The sequence below is a fragment of the Adelges cooleyi genome, unplaced genomic scaffold (assembly GCF_023614345.1).
Source record: "Adelges cooleyi isolate 19-005CV unplaced genomic scaffold, UGA_ACOO_1.1 ACOO_flye_CR_arks_rails_tigmint_CR_PRNA_519, whole genome shotgun sequence".
NCBI classification, from domain to species: Eukaryota; Metazoa; Arthropoda; class Insecta; order Hemiptera; family Adelgidae; genus Adelges; species Adelges cooleyi.
Window position 1 is genome coordinate 1,629,977 of NW_026096208.1, and position 20,953 is coordinate 1,650,929.

At 33.4% G+C, this 20,953-nt stretch overlaps 2 protein-coding genes across 2 annotated transcripts in view; one reads left to right on the plus strand and one right to left on the minus strand.

Moving 5' to 3' along the window:
• Nucleotides 1-20,953, minus strand: part of LOC126842387 (uncharacterized) — a 160,593-nt gene that overhangs the window by 58,131 nt on the left and 81,509 nt on the right. The gene's annotated exons all lie outside the window — the stretch shown is intronic.
• LOC126842396 (uncharacterized) lies at nt 11,265-19,431 on the plus strand. Its single transcript, XM_050579394.1, has 4 exons — nt 11,265-11,398; nt 15,136-15,286; nt 16,684-16,863; nt 18,561-19,431. The coding sequence occupies exons 2-4, from the start codon at nt 15,136-15,138 to the stop codon at nt 18,941-18,943; spliced, it is 714 nt and encodes a 237-aa protein (XP_050435351.1). The 5' UTR covers nt 11,265-11,398; the 3' UTR covers nt 18,944-19,431.

A 20,953-nucleotide genomic window follows, 5' to 3' on the forward strand; every position in this document is an offset into this window, starting at 1 on the left:
AATTTACAAATCAAGAAAATATATAAAAAGTTAAAATAACTAGTTTTCTTAACTTTGTAAAAGGAAACTAGTTAATGTGTCAGCTTTATTAAAAATTTCAGAACCCAAAAGACGTTACCCAAAAATAAATCTAAGCAAAGTGTGGAAAGAGAAAGAATTATTCGACTGACTGAGTGGGTAAAATTGAATTCGTAAAATTAGTGGAATACCTTGTAATAATATGACAGCATTTTTTCTTGTTTATAAATTACTAATCAAATAATTGCTTTTGTACCTCTATTATTTCTAGTGTAATCATTTGCAATTTACCATCATGCAAACCGTTATGGCTGAATGTCAGTCCAAAATTTGAATGGACATTTTCGTGTCACCATATCGGTTACGTTCGATAAGAGATCACTGATAAGGAATTAGTGATAAGGGATCGGTGATAAGAGACTAGATTTAAACTAGAAAAAATAGAATTGAAACTCTAATTTCTATACTGTTTTTTTAAAATAAAACCGTCTATTGCACAAATTTAAAATTTGCTACGTTTGTTCGCTAAATTGGCTAAAGGGGAATGGAAATGGGAAGATAATATTGTTAAGTGGTAATTCCCGGATAAGTGATGAAAAAAATTGTTAATAAGAGAATCTACTGATAAGGATGGAACGATAAGAGACAGACAATCAGCTGATCAAAACACTTGTTCATAGTCTTGCCTTAAATAGAAGAATTGATGAATTCTTTTTCTTTTTTTGTGTGTGCATACGATAACTTTTGCAATTAAGACCAATTTCGTAATTTCTTCTAGTCAGGTTAGGGGTTAGGTTGGATCAGTAATCGAAAGTTCACCCCCGTCAATCATAATATTTGAGAAAAACGCCCTAACAATTTATATATTTTGGATGTCAAAAATAGAGCACATAATAAATATACCCAAAAAATTGCCAAAAGAGAAAACTATATATATTCAATTCAAATCAATTGTTTTTTCGACTCATTTTAATGTTTAATATAATATATCTAGAAGCAAAACTCTAAAAGGGTGCAAACAAATGTATCCTCTAATTATTACACAACTGTACCGTGTACCTTTTTTGTTACAAGTAAATTTCTGTTTCAAACACACCATTCCAGCCACATAACAATAATTATTCCTTTATGGGTAAAATATTATAATAATAATGATGTTATTATGTATAAAATTACATACAAGCATAGAGTTGACGACGGCGGTGTGGCATCGACGACGACGGTGTAAGTAGTTGTTTATTAGCGTGTGAATTCCGGACAAGGTCGCAACTGAACTGTGTTGGACTTTCATGGTTATAACATTATAATAATAATAATTATTATTATTTCTTTTTTTTAAATAGCAGTTATCTCGTTCTGCAGGTTTGACTCCGACTCGGTGCGTGCAATCGACTCATCTGCAAAAATAATTCACACAAACAAACACATTTACAGGTCCATTGTTTGTCTTGCAAAACGACTGTGGTACGCATTCGTTTAAATCACATTGTATATATATAAATATACATTATGATGTTAAATCGGTATATTTTGGTTTTGTAGTCAAACAGCGTGACGCGTTTAAATTACCGGCTTATAGTATTATTGTATGTGTATATTATGCGCGATGGCACATAAGATGAACCAACCGATTCTTATCGGCAGAACAGTATTATTATGTATTCGTTATTTCCATATATTTTGTATAAACACCGCAAACTAGCATTGCACATAAAAACGCTATTCAACCGAACATAACCGTCCACAGCTGTGTATAAGATAATCCCAGACAACAGCGGTTATAAATTGGCAGAGAAAATTCGTTGATCAAACTAGTTTGATTTTACAAAGCCAAAAAAACCCGATACTCGCCCGACTTTCAATTTCAGTTACATTTTCATATGTGAATTAAAAAACATTAAGAAGAATAGCTTCAAAAATTGTTTCGAACATTAAAAACAAAATAAAATGTGTAATAAATTTATAATTAATTTGTTTCCAATGGTTTTGATACGTTGACTTTTAAATTATTGAGAAATAGTGAATGTGAATTTGTTCACTTTTTCATTGAAAAGCAATCATTTTTAAACCAAGGTTCCTCCATATTATACATTATAAAATATTATTTGCTTAGCTTCGTTGAAAAGGTATTGGTTTTACGTGTAAAAGGCACTGTGTTAAGATTTAAAAACAAGACCGAAGGTAGAAGATAGCCGAAGTGAGGCTATAAAGTGTATTATACAATTGTCGCAAAAATCCATAGGAAACAAAATAATAAGGAATACTAAACTTTATTGTCTTTTATTGCCTGCTATCTTCATATTTTGCAATTGTTCAGGACAACTTAAGAAATAAAATCCATTGTACCGTTTACCACTATTGGAGGGGGAAAATTCGTTTTGTATTGATCTTTGCAGGAAATTGTAAATATTTTTTCCATGATTAAACAATGTTTGATAAAAAGTGATAACATTCTTATCAGTTTACAGATTCGATGATAAAAATCAATTGATAATAATTATCAGCGTTTATTCAAGACTGATTGAACAGGTCGGTGTGAATAGCATCATTCGAGCTGCTGTCTCTGCAAATTTTCACGGTTTAAAGTGAGTGTATTTGATTTAGACAAATAAATTTGTGTCATAATACGGTAACCGGCATGTTCATTGCGTTATTATTCAAATTGGCCGCGGCTCGTTACCCACGAGTACAATAATATTATATTGTAATCTCACCGAAATCTGACCAGTGTTCAACGGTCATAACGGTCAATCAACTCGAATGATCGCATTCGGCCATCTTACATGTGTGCAAGTATTATAATATTATACAGCAAGTTCAAATCGGTCAGGTCAGATAAAATGGCTGGTGATTCTATTACTTATCGGTTCTGTTTGAAAGTTACCTCTTATCAACTATTTTTCCTACAGCACTACACTTAATTAGGTACACTAATATGTAGATAACATTAATAATTCTTTCAAAACCATAATAAATTTATGCTTCGTATGTTGCCAATATTACAGTAACCGACACTAGTCAATAACAACAATATTATCCCACGATGATTATTTATCTGACAAGTCAAGTAGCGTGTAACCAACGACAGTAACATCATTTTGGAGTAAAATGTTAAGTGGTTAAGCCTTCTATTTTTATTCAAAATAAATTTAACTTAACCGAGGGTCCGTTTAAAAGCTATTGGGGGAGGAGTCGACACACAGGGTCGGGTCTTAGCAAGGTCAAAGTGCGAACCGTGCAATTTTCTGTGATTGTTATTCGCGGCACTTCAAGGCGTGCGCAGTCAATATAATAATCTAATAATATAATTTCAATGACCGCGCATGGCACAGTGGTCCACTGTGGTGTTGTAAATAGCTTTTTTGCACGGATTTCAAAGTTAATTTCAATAACTACCATGAGCGTCCACGGCCTTCCTCTGAGACTGATACTGAAATTCAATTTAATCCGCACCTATGTACTGTGCAGCAAATAATTATACAACGGCTGGGCGGGTAGCCCACTGAAAATGTCTATAATTAGGTACACACGTTTGTTACAAACAACATTGACATTTTGACCAACAAGCGTTGAAGTCTCTCGATTCTTAACCGTGTTGAGTAAGTAATGTTTGGTGGTAATTCATTACTAAAATATAACATTATATATAAATAAATCGAGAGACTTCAACGCTGGTATTGAACAGGACGCAGTGTTACAACTATAGTCAACCATTTGTCTTGTATTTACAGCACTATGAGAACGCAGCTAAATTATGGTTTTATCTTTCCTATATTACACGTGTAATTTTTGACATCACCGTCGTTATACATTGCCCAAGGTGACTGTTTTTCGTTTCAAACAATCCAGTGTTAATATGATTAAAATCTCGAAGACGTCATCAAGATGGTATTGAACAGAACAGCGAAAACAAATTGTCAAACATTTGTCTACATTAGAACGGTAGCAAAGCCGTAGCAACCTTTTAATAAACCGACTGCGCTGGAATGCTGCTAAATCACGGTTTTTTTTTTTAAATATTACCTATATTATTGCTTCACGACCATGATGACAAATTTCCAACATGTATATTTATGTACAATAAGCAAAAAGTGAATCACCTACCGGTCCTACACAGTGGCGGTTGACACTATTTTGTTGAAGATGTCATACGCCACGGATAGGCCCAGACTAGGTCATCTGGCCACGGTTGACGCCACTAATAAATTATCGTGTTAATATTAAACCGAGAAGATTCACCGGTTTCAGGGTCTCGCGGTTTTTTCGGAATGCCAGAGGACAGGTATATTCCGTTGTTCTCGAAAATTGACAAGTAACACAGTAGCCAAGACGACGGTGCTATTGCGTTTGAATACAAAACCGGATTAAGTCTGTACGCCCTACTGTGTTGCACAATAATCGTTTAACGGCCTGGCGTCGCTGATAACTCAAGACGGGAAATGTCTCGTAAAAACATTGAAAGAAGCGGTTTTTTTTTTACTAAATTCTTTTAGCTTAATAATTGTGTGCGCGGCTGTTAAGTAGGCTGTTTAGCATATAATACCCGTCTGCCCTAATCCAAGGCGTTTGGAACGAATCTGTTTTCGGACTGTATGCACATACCGTTGACTATCTGGGAACACTATATACTGTCTAGTACGTCGTGTGTAAATAATACAAGAATATCTTTCACTTTCTACTTCTACTTTCCCGGGTCGGAAAAATATATATATGTATAAACGCTTGTTGTTGTAGTGTCAACACGGCTTGCACTTATAAGGAGTAGACGACCGTTGACATCGCCGAATCATGCACTTCTGCGGCTAACCACACGAGCGGCTGAACGTTCTCCTTTTGCCTTTTTAAACACATTTCCACCAAACAATAGTAAGTAAGGAAAAATAAGAAACCACCTCCCCACAACAACAAAACACTTGAAAGTAGTGTCGTGTTAAATTTCACCGAATAATAATTAAAGATATTACTTTTTGGTCGGATACCTAGTACACACCGCGAGAGACAATCATTATGTTTAATTCCTTTAGCAATATTGTATAATTATTCAAGAGGTGTTTAATTTATTTCGTTTAGCAACTGCGGCCAACCTACTTCCGGAGACGAGCATTGGGCAAGGAGGAGTGCATTTCTATTTATACTAACGATTACAAAAATAACGAGTTGTGCAATAATGTGCTTAACGACATTATGGTCGCCCGCAGATTTGATTTAGTTTAAAAGTCAAGGCGAAACTTAATTGATTAAAACAATATAATCTTTGATAATAATTGCTCTTTTGTTCAACGCAAAATGTCATAGTAGTGGGTGCACCTACTTACGTTAATGGATGACTGTTGTTGAAAAAAGCGAATAGCGTTTACTGTACTATTAAAAAAATTAAAAAACATTTCATCCCTTCGGGGGAAAGGGCTAGGGGTATTTTTTTTGGTATATTAAAGCATATCTACCCATACCTATCTATCTAAAAATCGTTCAATACAACTTTGGGAGTAATTCAACACATAGTAACAAAAAAGTAAGATTTATGATTCATAGACTTGCCAAATGAAGGAATCGATCGAGTGACCTATATAAACGCCATATTAACTCAAGTACAGTAATAAGAAAATTAAAATATTGCAACGGTATATAATATAAAATGAACATTCTGTAAGATATTTTTCACATAAAACTCAAAATTAACTAAAAAATACAATTATCAACATAATCACTAACCGGTTAACTGACGATGCTATTAGATGCTATTGAGACCAGTGTCTTGAAGAGTAGAGCAATCCATTCAGGGAATATCTTGAGTCAACACACAAAAAAAAGTAAAACCTATTGTAAACAAACCTTACAGCTCAGCATCAAAATAAAAAGAATGATGGATATGTTATCTCTTATTTATCCTACTTATCTCTTAGCTCTCATCTCCATAGAAAATACATGATTAAACTAGATTGCTAACTCGTGATAAGAATTGAAGTCGACGTCCGCCAATTTTTGTAAAGTTTATGTGAGTATACAATAATATATACATATCTGTGATTCTGTGTTATCAACTTAACTTATAATAATTGTTGTAAACATATTTTCAAGTGATGAGGCTCTAATTTCCACAAAGATGTCGGAAAATGGTAACTTGAACTAGGTATCTCTATTGGCGGCCCGTACACTTAGCAATCTAGTTTATTATGTATATATATATATCTGTGCTAATCTCTTATCAGTTATTACTTTTCTCTTATCTCTTATCACGTTTAAATGTAACGCGACAATGGCAATCTAAAAATTTCTTGTATCCAGCCCAGTAACATATTCAAGTTAAACCAAAATTGTCCATTCGCATAGATAGAATACAACAGGGTGGCTATGGGGAAGAGTACGTGAAGTGTTTTGTGACAAAACGACGACCGAGGCGTACCGACACGCACCTTAGAGACACGGGTCAAATTCGATCGTGTACAGGTTATTAGTATTATTGTCATTATGGCCAATTAACTGTGCCAAGGTGTCCCGCGAGAATTAAAACAGTGTAAATTATTTCTTCCAGCCAAAGTAAACAAGTCGAATTCGATACGCAAACAATATTATGTTTCAACGGTAATTCGCTTGTCAGCGACCTTTACCCAACGATCACGCGTGTCGCACGGATTGCCATTAAAAAAAAAAAAAAAACATTATTATTACACCACAAACCGATCACATTTTTATACCTAGTCAAAAGACACCGTTGTGATCAGTGATATTTTTTGGGAGGAAAAAAATCACAGACATGAAAAATCCACGGTCTTTTGTAAAATAATAAACAGAACAAGAAGGAGTAAAGCCGAGTTGAAGAGGTCATTTCTGCTATTAATCGTTATGTTCATATTTAAATTTGCAAGTATACTAAACGACAGCCGGTATAATAGCATGTTCGGTTTAAACGTCTCCAATCCATAGTTTACCTACAATAATAATATGACCTTGCAAAGTTACTTGGACAGAGGGGCAGATGCGCTTGGCAAACCGATTGGTTTGGCAATAAATGGTCACAAGTCAAAGTAAACGGCCTCGACCTTAGAAAATAAAACTCGACTCTTAGTAAACGGTCCCAATCGGTTAGGTTAGGTTAGCACAAGCTTGCTTTTGGTTCAACGGGTCAAAAGTTAAAAAAGATGAAAAACAAAACAATTTATTGGCAGTTTCAATGAAATTACTATCTGGAGAAATTCCAAAGAACAGGAGGCGAAATTTGAAAATTTTAACTTGTTGTTTGTAAAAATTATTTAAAACAATAGTAAAATATAAAAAATAACGATTCAGAGATAAAGACACTACTTTGTTTGGTTCCATTAAAAAAAGTTATTTTTTCAACATTTTCTAAATAATGGACATTTTATATTTTTTCCATATAGAAATATTGTTTAAATTAAATATTTTTCTTTTTCAGCATTTCCCAGACCTCTATCAACGTAGTATATATTTATATATTTCTTATCGGCTGCTTAAGATATTCAGCAAATTTTATAAAAAGTTGGTTAAGTAGGTATATTGTACGTTACTTATTTAAGTTTTAAACGCTGATGGAGATCTTAGATTTCCCTAAAAATTCAGAAACTTCTATATTGTGTTCTAATACTTTCAAATAATAACTGTAAAAGTTAAAAGCACAATAGCATTTTTTTTTGGGGGGGGGGGGGACAGTTTGCTACAGAATCCAATGGATCACCTGTGTAGTATTTTTATAAACATTTTCGGAATTTATTTAAGTATTTAATACGAGTTTTTACCGTGTTAACAAAAATCATCGATCAGGTACCCCGTTGACATGAGAATAAGTTTGTTTCGTTCATATAAGTCACAGTGTACATGTACAGTGTATTTGTAGCTTATAAGAGAATTTAATGGATTTGTTTACCTCGCCGTGAGAAAGAAGACGGTGCACTTTTGCTGTGTCGTTAGCGTGACAAGGATTTCATGCAGTTTGATGTCAACCGCTGACCTTAATCGTCTCCGCCACAGAAACGACATAAAACAGAATATAGAAAAAATTAATCGTGAAGAAATACCCATACAAATCCGTCCGACTGTATTATATTATATCATAGCGGAGACATAATAGCGTTTAACTAATAATTAAATATGTATTTAACGGACACCATATAATACAGTGGTGGTGTATGTAATGGAAATCTCACCGGAAAACCGCCGCATTTGTACGGTACCTAATTTATTATAAACAACACCTTGCCCGTTGTTACAGGGTGATCGGGGCAAAGCGTTATCAGCATAATACATGCATTAGGTTATTTATATTGATATCATATTTTATTGATTATGGTTAGTATTTATTTTGTTACAATTTGGCTATTTGTCGAACAAAAACGATTGAACTATGAATTTTCAAAACGGTTTTTGACCTATTTGTATGTCTTTACTTTGGCACACAACCGGAAAAATCTACAGGAAAAAACCTAACGAAAATATCAGATGATTTATCTGATAAGATAAGAGAGATAAGAGATAAGAGTTTAGAGATAAAATTGACATTTTATGTCTCTACTTTGGCACACAACCGGAAAAATCGACAAGAGAAAACCTAACGAAAATATCAGATGATTTATCTGATAAGATAAGAGAGATAAGAGTTTTGAAGTATGGTCAACATTTTAAACAAATCGTTGGTTTTTTTTTGAAAATGAGTGTGTCGCTTGGAATGGATCACCCGGTATATTATTTTATATCGTTTAAAACACATTAGGCGCGCTAAAATAATTACTGAAAAAAAAAAAAAGTCTTGTAAATTAATATCAGAACAAATTAACCGTTTTGTATCGTCACCGGTGTCCTCCTGTTAACGTGTCCCGAGCGAAGAGAAAGAGCCTATTTTTTATCATTACCGCCAAAACAGTATTGTAAAAGAGTTTGTATATAATAATAATAATAATAATAATATTATATTATACCGCAGTATAATATAATAATTTCTCTTCCGTATGTGTTTTTCGGTATTCTATACAGCGACTGTGCGCGTGTGTCTTGCCATATAAATATGTATACATAATACATATGTATACTATACACCTATTGTACTGTATTCGTAATTATTTTCTGTCCAACGCCGTGATGGTACTAAACAGAATAAAAAAAGAGAAATTAATAATATTAAATTTGTCAATATGTAACGACGATAATAATACAATAATGTAATGTCCAATCGAAAATATAAATAAACAGGAAACGAGGCGCGACTACATTTATTAGCACCTCCAAAAATTGATAACCCAATCCTTGATTTGTGTACTTACGCATAACATTTTTTATTTTAAAATATTATTTTATATTTTTATATCTAACAGTTTGAAGATAAGGTAATTGTTATGCTCAGTCAGGTATACATCATTTTAGCACCTGCCAAAATGTAGGTCTAGACACAATAACCATTGATATTTTTTTTGAACAACCTTTTATTTGTGTGTTTGCATCGGTCAATGTGTCGTTCAAATCAAGAACTTTGCCTAAGAAATAATGTAAATGGTCTGCACAAAGAGGTAACTGTAAATTGCAGGAAACTTAATCGGGTAGTATGTTTTGTAAAAGGAAGCTGTGACTTAATTTGCTCAAGACGTTGGATTAGGTTAGGTCGAAAATGCTAATATTACTGTAAACTTAAATTCCAAAAAGTAGAACAAAAACAGTGATCTTGATTCACGCAAGCCGATTTCTGGGTTGAAACTGTTTCCTTGTCTAAAACAATCCTGAGAAACAGGAATTTAAAAAATGGCGCTTAAGTGTTTTATTTTTGGTGATAGTTTAAATTAAAAAAAATATATATATATATTTTTTTTAATGTTGTGTAAAATACTAATTGAGCAATACAATAATTAGATAATTATTGTGTACTTCAGTTTAGAGTTTTTTTTTTTTGGTATTTCAATTAACGTTTTGTGTTAGTACCTCGTTTGAAAAATCCATTTTTTCTTGACTTTATTTTTTGATAAAATTCTATGTTGTTGCATATTATTTTACCTCTCCATTAGACTTTTCCTAAATGACCTGTTGTGCTCTTTGCCACGAACAACATTGTTAATTTTGTTATCAATAATTACTAGTAATTTGTATACAATTATATCACACTCTAATCTAAAATGTCCTGCTTTTTTATTTAAATCAGCGGGCTATAAAAAAAAAAAAGTTGCGGTCGGTGTTGTAAAATACTCAAAGAACTTACCCCACTCTAGTTAGTTCCTGTCCACAGCAGTTTTTAATAGTAAAGTACTAAACTTCTAGTTCGAAATGACATTAGTTTTTTCAGCAGAAACGAATCTCATTTTTCTGTACAAATTCATCGTTACATTAATCGAGATTGCTTTTCAAAACTAATACCATATATATTTTTTCTAAAAACTAGTTTAAAGAATGTAATATTTCTTTTATCTTAAATTTAAAACTTTAAAAGTAATTATTTAAAACTGGGTAAAAATATTCATCAAATGATTGTTAATACCGTTTACACTATGAATACCAATTAATTAATAGACCTCTGGAGTTTGCCAAAAAAAAGATAAAAACTTGAATATTGTCGAATGCCACAAAATTACAATAAAAACCTACATAATTGCTATTTTTAACCATGGTAAACTACCCACGAGGCTTAAATGGGTTCAAAAAAAAAAATATATATCGCTGTCAAATAATTGAGGCGCGTTAAAGTCTCCTTAAACAGCCAATAGAATATCCGTTCTTGCGGACCTGCGTGGATCCGAGAAGAATGTGATGATCTCTAGTGAGTTCAAGTATTAACACATTCAAAGTAGTTTTTTCGTACATTATTATCATGCTTCAACCACCACCGACAACAGGTGGTGTGGACACGTCCCGTGTGCGGATCGGTCAACGACTATGCGAGACACGAAATCGACATTGTTTTTTTTTTTTTGGTTTTTTCGACAGTGAAAGTAATTAACTACAACCTAACCTATCGGGATGACTGCAGCTGTAGTAGCAGTATCAAGGTCGCCTCGACCGAGAGAGCACATGCGCCTAATATACATAAAAAAAAAATAAAAAAACAGTATACGCGTTAACACACTCGTATGTAATAAATAATAATAATAATAGTGTTAGAAGGCTCGTTGGTCGTCTTCTTCGTCTTGTTTTTTTTTTTTTTTTACATACCGTGTGGTTTCTTCTTCTTCTTCTTCTTTAAGGTCGAACGTTTTTGACAGACAGTGAACTTACCGTGTCCGCCACCGGTGACTCCCACCGGTCGACCGTCGTCGCCGCCGCCTTCGTTTCTATAAATAATCCTGGCATCGCCTCCGAAACGCTGACTATCGTTTGTGGACGTTCTCATCAACAAACTTCTTGAGCACACCGTTGCCGGCTGAACACTTCCGACAAAACCGAAAATAAGGTAAATAAAATATTACATATACCTTACCTATATAGATGTTTGTTTTTGATATTGTCAAATATTCCAACCTTGGCGGCGGTAAACACACACTGGAAAAAGGTCCGCGTTACACAGATTTTGATTTTTTGCCGGGAGAGCTAAAAATTACATTTTTTTGTGTTTCTACACTTCTCGTGTAGAAACGAGTAAAATTCTTAAATTCTCGCCTGAAAACAAAATATATAGTTACAATCGTTGTTGTTGTTTAAAAAAGCACAGCCCTTTTCCCAGTCTTATTTTTTTCCAAAAAAAATGTTTTATAATTTTTTCTAGTTGATGGCACATGCTTATTGTGTACAGCTAATAATAGTAGCACTTGCACGTGGGACCTTTTTTCCAATACATGTAGCAAAAAAAAAAATATATAATCTCCATTAATTATGGATTTACACAATGATCCATTTACCGTGAGACACACAATTTTGTTGTTTTTCTTTTTGGAGATATTTTAGTCAATGTTCTTTTACAGTTTTCAATTTGTATACTTTCCCTCAAGTTCTATGAACTTAAAACTTAAACGGTACCGTCTATATTTAATTAACTTTTTTTAAATGCTAATAATTTGCTGAAAATTTTGACTGGTCGATAACCAATATTGGATAATAATTATTAGATTTAAAGTGACTTGAGTGTAAAATTTAGGACGGTTCAGTAATGCGCGAAGATAAAAATAATACTAAATTCACAGTCCTAAATTTTGAACTTTAATAACTTTAAAAATAATTATTCAAAACTGGTTATCGACCTGTCCAAATTATGCGTTACTATTTAAGTTTCCAAAGTTGATAAGAGCTCTGGAAAGTACTAAAAAAAAAAAATTAAAAATGTTTTCAAAAAGAATATCTTCAAAATTACATTTTATTTTATGAAAAATTAGTGTCTTGCGTCAAATGGATCACCCGTACGGTTTTAATAAAATCAATTGTTTTTTTTTTATCTAAACATCACCGTTTTGATTCACTTAACCCGAAAAAAATAGTATTTTAATAATTTTCTACAAATTGGTGGAAATTTAATAACACTGTCGTCGTGCGAAAAAACGCAATAGCTTTATTTTTGTGGTAATTTCAACATTTTGTTATCAAATTGAAACTTATGAAGTCCCTGAGACTTAATTTGATACAAAAAAAATTATTTTAAAATCAAAGAAATTGTAAATATTATAATATTGCTAAATGTAAATGCGTAGCCGTTGTTTTTCCAATATGGCCGCCACAGGAGTGCATTGATTAGTCGACACGTTTTCATTTTTACATGTGCAAAACATTACCCCAATGGCCGCCATATTGGAAAAAAACGGCTACCCTTTTCCGCGTAGGGAAGTTAGGACCAGGCCTGGTTACGAGAAGATTATTGTGTGGACATATTATCATAATTTAAAAAAATGACAGTCGATATTATTGTTTAGTGTGCAATTTATTATAACTATGTGCGTTTAGGCATTAAAATAATAATACACTAGGATGGACTTTGGGTGTATAAAATATAATATTAGGTGTGTTATCAATAATATGTTGCCTCCGTTTTTGCCATGTTGTAACGACAACCACAACAACAGCTGTTATCATGATCATATCATATTGTAATTGTTTATTATTAGTTAGAAAGTTTAATTTTACTGTCAAATCAATTATTTTAATCGAAACAAGCTCAAAATGGACTAAAAATAATCTTCTTGTCAAGAGACAATTATTTTACTTTAATTAAGTACAACCAACACAATACCGCTGTGTTCTATTCTAATGGTAGAAATCACACACCTGCGCCTACCAACAATATAATCCTTTTAAATAAATACCAGATTTTGTAAATGTTTCTCTGATAGCTTGCACGATTCATTCGAAAATGTATTAAACGACAACATTCTCGTCGAGTTTAATAGTTCAACAATCAGGCTTTTCAGGGTCAAATGGCACAAGTGATGTTACATCATTTTTTTTAACAGAAATAACCACTTTGTTTTTTGTTTAATCGCGTCAAAACGCTTTGACAACAATTATGCGTTCAACTAGGTTGCCGCAGTCGGCTAAGTTTACTCTCTAACAGTAATTATTTTAGCTTAAGTCGTGTCAAGAGTACCTCTAGGTAAATCGAATAAAACCTAGAAAACACCATCGTATAACGCATGACCTTAGATGGCCCTGAATGACTATGATAACAGTCGGGATCGTGTGTTTACATAATACAAATAAAATATGTAAATAAGACGTTGGAATATTTTAACAGTCGCTCTCACATTTTATCGACAAAAAAAAAAAATCAAATAAACAGAAATAACTTGTTGGCCGTTCTGCTTTAGAAATTACTCTGAAACCGTATGCAATTGTATTCTCGAACTTATTCTTGAAAACTATTCAGACAGTTTTACTAGATGTTTTTATTCGGATAATGTATTATTTTAATACACACAACACACTGAATTGGGTTCGAAAGCGTTTAAGGCAAACCTATACATTACAGAAATATTCAAGAAAGCATATTGCAGCGGCTACTTAGCACATAATAACATTATCATTAATAAATCTCTTTTACTTCGGTTTGATCGTGTTGGCCGAGACCGACCCGAATTAATTACCGCGAAGACATTGCATAACTTCCAGTAAGTGTACATTATTATTATTATTATACCTACTTGTCGCCTTGCTGGCAACAGAATTCGATTTGAACAATTATTTTCTCCGTGTGTGTGTGTGTATAAAATAATAACATCAATGTCTATGTGTCCATATTGTCTTGTGGGCAACATAGAAGCATTTACATAAGGTCGGTAATATCATTATGTTTATACGGTACTGTTGTATAACTCCGGTGGAGCAAATGGATAAGGAGAACCGTTCGTTTTGTTATAACACTACTGACAATAGTCGGTGACAATATAATAACGATAATATGTAAACGTGTCTTTGTTGTACTTGGAAAATATTAAAAAGTAATATATCATTATGTCAGTTCGACTGGTCGTCATCAAAATAATACACTGACCGCAACAGGTGCATCTAATACAATGATGTTCGGTTAGAAAAACATACCTCTATATTATGTTTGAACCTTCGGATTGATAAATATAACTTTTTAAGTCAGTAAAACATTTAAAATATAACAGTAGAATTTCGGGTTTGTTCAAAAGCTAAAGTAAAAACGAATTGTAAATTATAAAATTATTACCCATTTGATATTGTTAATTTTATTCGTTTTTTTAATATTTTATTTATACACAGCCAATACAACTTTTTTACTGGGTATTTTATCCAGAGAAGTGAGAGAAATGAACAATTTTAAATCGAATAGAAACAAATTATGGAATTCGGCCTTAAATTAGACACCGTTTAAACAAATTTAACATTTTCCATAGGAGTTTTTATCCATCAACATTATTCTCGGTTCGAAACATTGTGTGATTATTTGTACGTGGAAAATGTTTCCATTAGTTTGTGGCTGCTGTACCTAATACACTACTTGTTATTGTAAGAAAATTCATTTAAAAAATTCCAACCCATGACTTTCAATACTATAAATCGTGTTATTCGCATTAAACCGTCGTCAAAAACGCAGCGCCATTGTGGCCCTATAGTGGGTATTGCCCAATTAAAAATTCTATTATTCACCACGGAGAATCCATCGTTAATTCAGACGTCTCGTGCGTTTGTTCATTGAAATTGTACATGAATATTAATACATTGTCAATTTTTCTCACGCAGATGACCGGAACACTGTCATTGAGATTGTTTACCGTGGCGCTAGTGGTCACTGGCTGTTTGGCAGCCATCAACGAAGTCAAATCAAACAACCCGGTCACGCAGAAACCCGGTCGGTTCCTCAGTCTACCTGTTGCCGAAAAATGTAGTCAAAGTAAGCAAAAGAATATCCCCCCCCCCCCCAATATTTATATCTACAAGGTGTTTAATAGTAAACAATTAAGGATAAGACACTGGAATCGCTCTTGAAATAATGGCAATTTAGGCGTTAAAGTTTTATCAACTTTTAGTGTTTAAAACGCATACACATTTCAATAACCTGTTGCATTAAGAATATTTTACCAAAACTGTTGACAGGTCGATAGCCAGTTTAAGATGGCTATTTTTGAAGTTATAAAAGTCTCAAGTTTAGGACAAGAGGAGAGTGCTATTATTTGTATCTGCGCACACTTTGTCCTAACATCCTAACTGTTTTAAACAGTGAACATTTTTAGTGAAATATTGCAATGCACTTGACAAGACACACACACATACATTGGTCCAATGAGAGGTTTAGTAAATCCCAATAATAGTAGTAATGCGTTTCTCGTGTATCCAACGGCAGGTGTTGCGTGTCGTTTTATCGGTTGTAGTAATATTTTGCTTTTTTGCACAGCATGTTTAGTGCCATTCTTAAACCGGTGTGTTATAATGATAATATAGGCTCGTGACTTGCCGTTCTGTATGTGTGTGCCGCATCTCTCGTCTGGCCGGAGTCACTAGGTTACCAGTCATTAAGAGCTGTACCCAGCTGTAGGTCAATCCGTGTGTATACATAATAATACTAGACGGTAATAACAATTATTATTAAACACCGTGGTGCTGTAAGGCGTCGTGGCACTGTAAATTATTACACACAACGCCGGCAAGACGACGTAGGGCTTAACTGAGGTTCTGTAACAAAACCCGTGACAATAACAAACAATATTGTCCATACAATATTCCATAAAACGGCAATAAAAATCTTTCTCAGCCTGGCAACGCATTTCGACATGGAAATCTCTTAGGTTGCTTTAGGTTAGGTTAGGTTAGGAATAGAAGCTGAAGGGACAGGAGAAGGAAATGGAATAGTGATAAGAGTGGATTAGGCGGCGATAGGATGGTGAAAATCAGCTGATAATAAGCTAAAGGTTACACAAAGAAAATCAACTGATCACATTATGACATTCCAATGATCAAATGTCTTTCCTTCGAGGCAAAGGTGTTTTGAACCGAAAACAAAAGGGAAAGATTGAATTTGTAAATCCAAAAAACATCTCTAAGAGTTGGCAATTTTGAAGAAAACAGTATTATCGATTATTGACCCTTAGCTGGGGGTCTGACGAATAAGGGCAAATCGATAATCCCTGGGTAACTGATAAGAGAATCAGCTGATAAGATATGATTGATAAGAGATGTATATCAGCTGATCTTAAGAAAACAGATGTGTTCAAGATGCACAATGTCTTTCCTTCAAAATGAAAAGATTAAATTTTCTAAATTTTTGTTTGTTTGTTTTTCACTCAAACGCAGGACCCAAAGAGTTTACTTACAAGGGGCGCAATTACTTCTTCAGCGGACACACGCAACAGTGGAAAACTTCAAAAGTCGACTGGTTGGAAGCAAGAAATATCTGTCGCGAACACTGCATGGATCTGGTGTCCATCGACAACCAAGAAGAAAACAATCTCATGTTCAGGCTCGTCCAACAGAGTGAGTACATGGCTTGAAATAATATTATGGTACTACATAGTAATATTATATAATTCATAAAAATATGAACTTAGCATGAATTATAGACTCCAATGCTATTAACCGGTCGTTTTACCTAGAAATCTATTAATTGAAAACGTTTGAACACATACACATACACACAATAAGTGTAATTTAATAACGTATAATTATTTATTATGTACTATGTAAAAGGCTGTATTATTTTGAACCAGTGTTTCATAGTCGGTGATAAAAAAACTCCATCTAATTGCTCTCATTTCTCACGGGTAAACCACCACCATTAACAATTAATTATCTTTTTTCTGGAATTTATTTCATTGATTTTACTCGGTCTTTGTAGTCTATAATCATCTACCCAACCCATTACTATTAGATACAGACGTTATGTCTTGCAATTTTGTTGTGTACGAGAAAAAATATTACTTTCAATCATATTCCAACAATAATTACTATTATTTCTATTCTATCGTTGTTAAAATGTATCTATAATGAATTCATTACATGATGATTAAATTATAAAAAAAAAACCACCGCCGATCAATTAACTCCACTAAATCGTTTCATGTGTACCGTTCAACCGTGTAATATAACTTATGGCTTGCGACATCCTATGTTGAGATTAAAAACGTTTCTGTCTTATTTTATTATCACTAATAATTACATAATACTATGTAAATTTCACTTTTTAGATGATTATACCTACTGCCTAAAATGGCAGGACATATTTTAGGAGCGTCCAAAAAAATGTTTTACCTTTGTCTAAAGCCTCATAAAAAAATTTCCTTGAAACTCGTTTGGACACCTGTGAAAATCTGCAAAAACTTATACTTGAGAGGTTAATTTGAAACCTCTCATACCTTTTTTACAAGCTTATGACAATTATAAGTTAAGTTGATGACACAGAATCACAGATGTATATTTAAATATATAAGCCCCACAAAAATGGCGGACGTCGATTCTTATCGCTAGTGAGCAATCTAGTTTATTTTCTATATATATATATCTGTGGAAAATGATAACAATAGATACGTCAACTGATAAGATATGATTAGGTCTAAACACATTTCACGGTTCAACGTTTTTGGCTTTGGGCAAAGAACAGATAGAATCAAAATGGTCACTTCGGTGATGTAAACAAAATCACTCTGCCCATTTTTTTTTTGTCACTTAGTTTTACTATACATTTACAACGTAATTCGTTATCAACTCTGATATTATTTGTTAGGTTAGGTTCACTACACTCATTGTATACAGGGTGATCCAACTAGGTACATATTTTACTACATTTTTCAATATTTTGAAAACTTTCATCACCAATCCTTATAAGCTAATAAGGGGGATTTTTGGTTTTTTTTTAATGGCAACATATGTTTTTAATTACATACATTTTTAGACAAAAAATTAAAAAATATGTTAGCGTTTGAATTTTTTCTGTTCATCTGTTTGTTTTCATTAATCTCCCTTTTTGTCTTACGTTAGTTGGATCACCCTGTATAACGGTGTAAGGTTAGGTAGAATTGGCCACACGCCGGGCGACCTCAGTGAACGCACTTGCGCAGAAATCAAAACGCGTTTCTGCGCATGTGAGTTCGTCATCACCTAACCGGTGACCACAACCGCGGTTGACTAAATTTCGACTTACCGTTATTTTACGGATCTTTTTTTTTTTCTTTTAGACGACGTGCCGTACATATGGACCAGCGGTAGACTGTGCGACTTCAAGGGATGCGAAAACCGATCGGACTTGGAACCGAAGACCGTGAACGGATGGTTCTGGTCGGCGACCCGGAACAAGATACCGGCCACCAACCAGATACCGGTTAACTGGTCGTACAACCCGTGGAGCCGGGGCGGACACAAGAAGTCACCGCAACCGGACAACGCCGAGTTCGACATCAACGGCACCGTCGAGTCTTGTTTGGCTGTGCTCAACAACGTGTACGGCGACGGCATCGCGTGGCACGACATCGGGTGTTATCACGAGAAGCCGTTCGTTTGCGAGGACAGCGACGAACTTCTCAACTACGTGGCAGCCACCAACCCGGGCCTGAAGCTATAATAATAGAAAGAAAAAAAAACACTTGACCTCTCTTTTTTTTTTTACTTTTAAGTATTATTAATATAGATGTATAATAATATTTCATAACTGAAGAGCTCGGTGCGACAAAAAAAAAAACATGGATAACTGATAAGAAAGACAAATCAGCTGATAAGAGATTGTTGACAAGAGAATCGCCCGGTTTCGTGACGTCACAATGATGCGAAAACGTCCACGAACGTTGGAGATTCACAACTGAAAAAATATAAATCCATGTTAAAACCAATAGACAAAATCCGTTTTGTCCCTATACTATCGGAGCGAATGGGATGAAAAGAAAAATTGATTTTTGCACCAAGCCCTTCGGTTTAATGTTAAAACCATCCATCCCCCTCATCTCCACCCCGCCGTCGTTTAGATCATGCCATTTGTTTATCCGCGTCGTGCGGGAAACTCCATTTTTATATATACCTATATATATTTGTCATATTATATTATTATTATTATTATTGATTTTTTTTTCTTTTTTGACTGAATTTATATGATTTTGGTAAATTTTAACAATATTATGTAAGTACGAAATTTTAATAATATTTTTTTACTATTGAAATAAAATATTATCTAAATCGTTATACGTCACTTAAATCACCAACACAAACAGTTGACAATAAGAAGATTTTAGAAATAAGGTAGATAATAGACATAGAGCAGTACCTAGTTAAACAGAGTAATCTTTATTTTTACTGACCTCGCTTGAATTGGCTTCTTCCATTGGCATAACCTAACTTCCGTTAATCCCCGTTTGTCTGTCATTATAAAAAAGCAACTTGGTTCCAAAAAAAATACAAACATTTTACTTTCGGAAAACCTGAATTCGAGTTGGAAAACTATAGACCAGATGTATTTAGTTTTGGTTAGAATTCATTACAATCTACCGTAGTATATTGTTTTTGTACCGTGTGTATGTAGGACGACTCTCTATTTTGACTCTTTTGAGCTAAATGCTGATTGAATATCGTATATTTTAGATATTTAAATCTTATAACTAATCATATTCATATTTCCTTATTTATAATAATACCTTAATAATCATTACGTTATACAATATCATCGAAAATCGTTGTTCAACTTTTTTATTTATTAATTGAATTTTTTTGCTGTTTTTTTACGGTATCACCAATTTTCTAATCAACCATTCAAAATGTTTTTGTAAATGTTATAAAAAAAAAAATTATATAATTGTTTGTTTACTTGCTTAATATAAATCGATTTTAATACGAACAATTACTACTTATAAATTTTCACGACAATATTAATTAATTCTTGTAAAACAAATGATATATTAAGTATTCAAACTGATTGTATGACTTATTATATAGCAGTTCAATATGGTCTAATCTTATCAAACTAGACGAGGGTAAATTTGTAATAAGTTTTAAAATGAAAACTCACTTTTTGTAGCCCATACAATATTATACCTTACTGGTTGTGGCATTTTTAAAGCTAATATTGTGTATACATTTTAGCTCTTTACTGTATGGAGGTCATATAGAATCCCGTCTAAAGGAGGTGCCAATAAAAGAAGGATCATCTACCTTAGTTAGAGTACATCTTGATTATATTTATTCTGGCCGAATAAATTTAATTTTAAGTTATTGTGGAATTATTAATTCTTTCGAATGTATTTAATTTCTCAAACTTACAATTTTCACTGTCCGAGTATTTGCAGAATAACATCAATGAACCAATGTAAGTTCGTTGTTTTCTGTGGCGCTTCGCTACCAACTAAAAGAACTCGAAGTCGCATCAATCAATTTTATCGACATCCACGCTTTGGACTTATTGCAATCTGAAGATTCTCTTTCTTTGTCTCCCGTAATAATATTCGCATAATAGAAAAATCATTATTTCTCGTGTACAATAACCAGTTATGACAGCAATTTGTTATCTTTAGGAAGCATTACAACTAATTCTCAATCGTCACTCGGCGTATGCTGTCGCAGAGGATATATTCCATGCGGTTTGTCAATG

What these genes read in the sequence shown, in the direction of transcription:
- LOC126842396 (XM_050579394.1), top strand. Translation starts at nt 15,136, where the DNA reads ATGACCGGAACACTGTCATTGAGATTGTTTACCGTGGCGCTAGTGGTC. An exon ending in TGCCGAAAAATGTAGTCAAA is followed by an intron (nt 15,287 to 16,683) that starts GTAAGCAAAAGA and finishes ACTCAAACGCAG; the next exon opens with GACCCAAAGAGTTTACTTAC. An exon ending in GTTCAGGCTCGTCCAACAGA is followed by an intron (nt 16,864 to 18,560) that starts GTGAGTACATGG and finishes TTTTTCTTTTAG; the next exon opens with ACGACGTGCCGTACATATGG.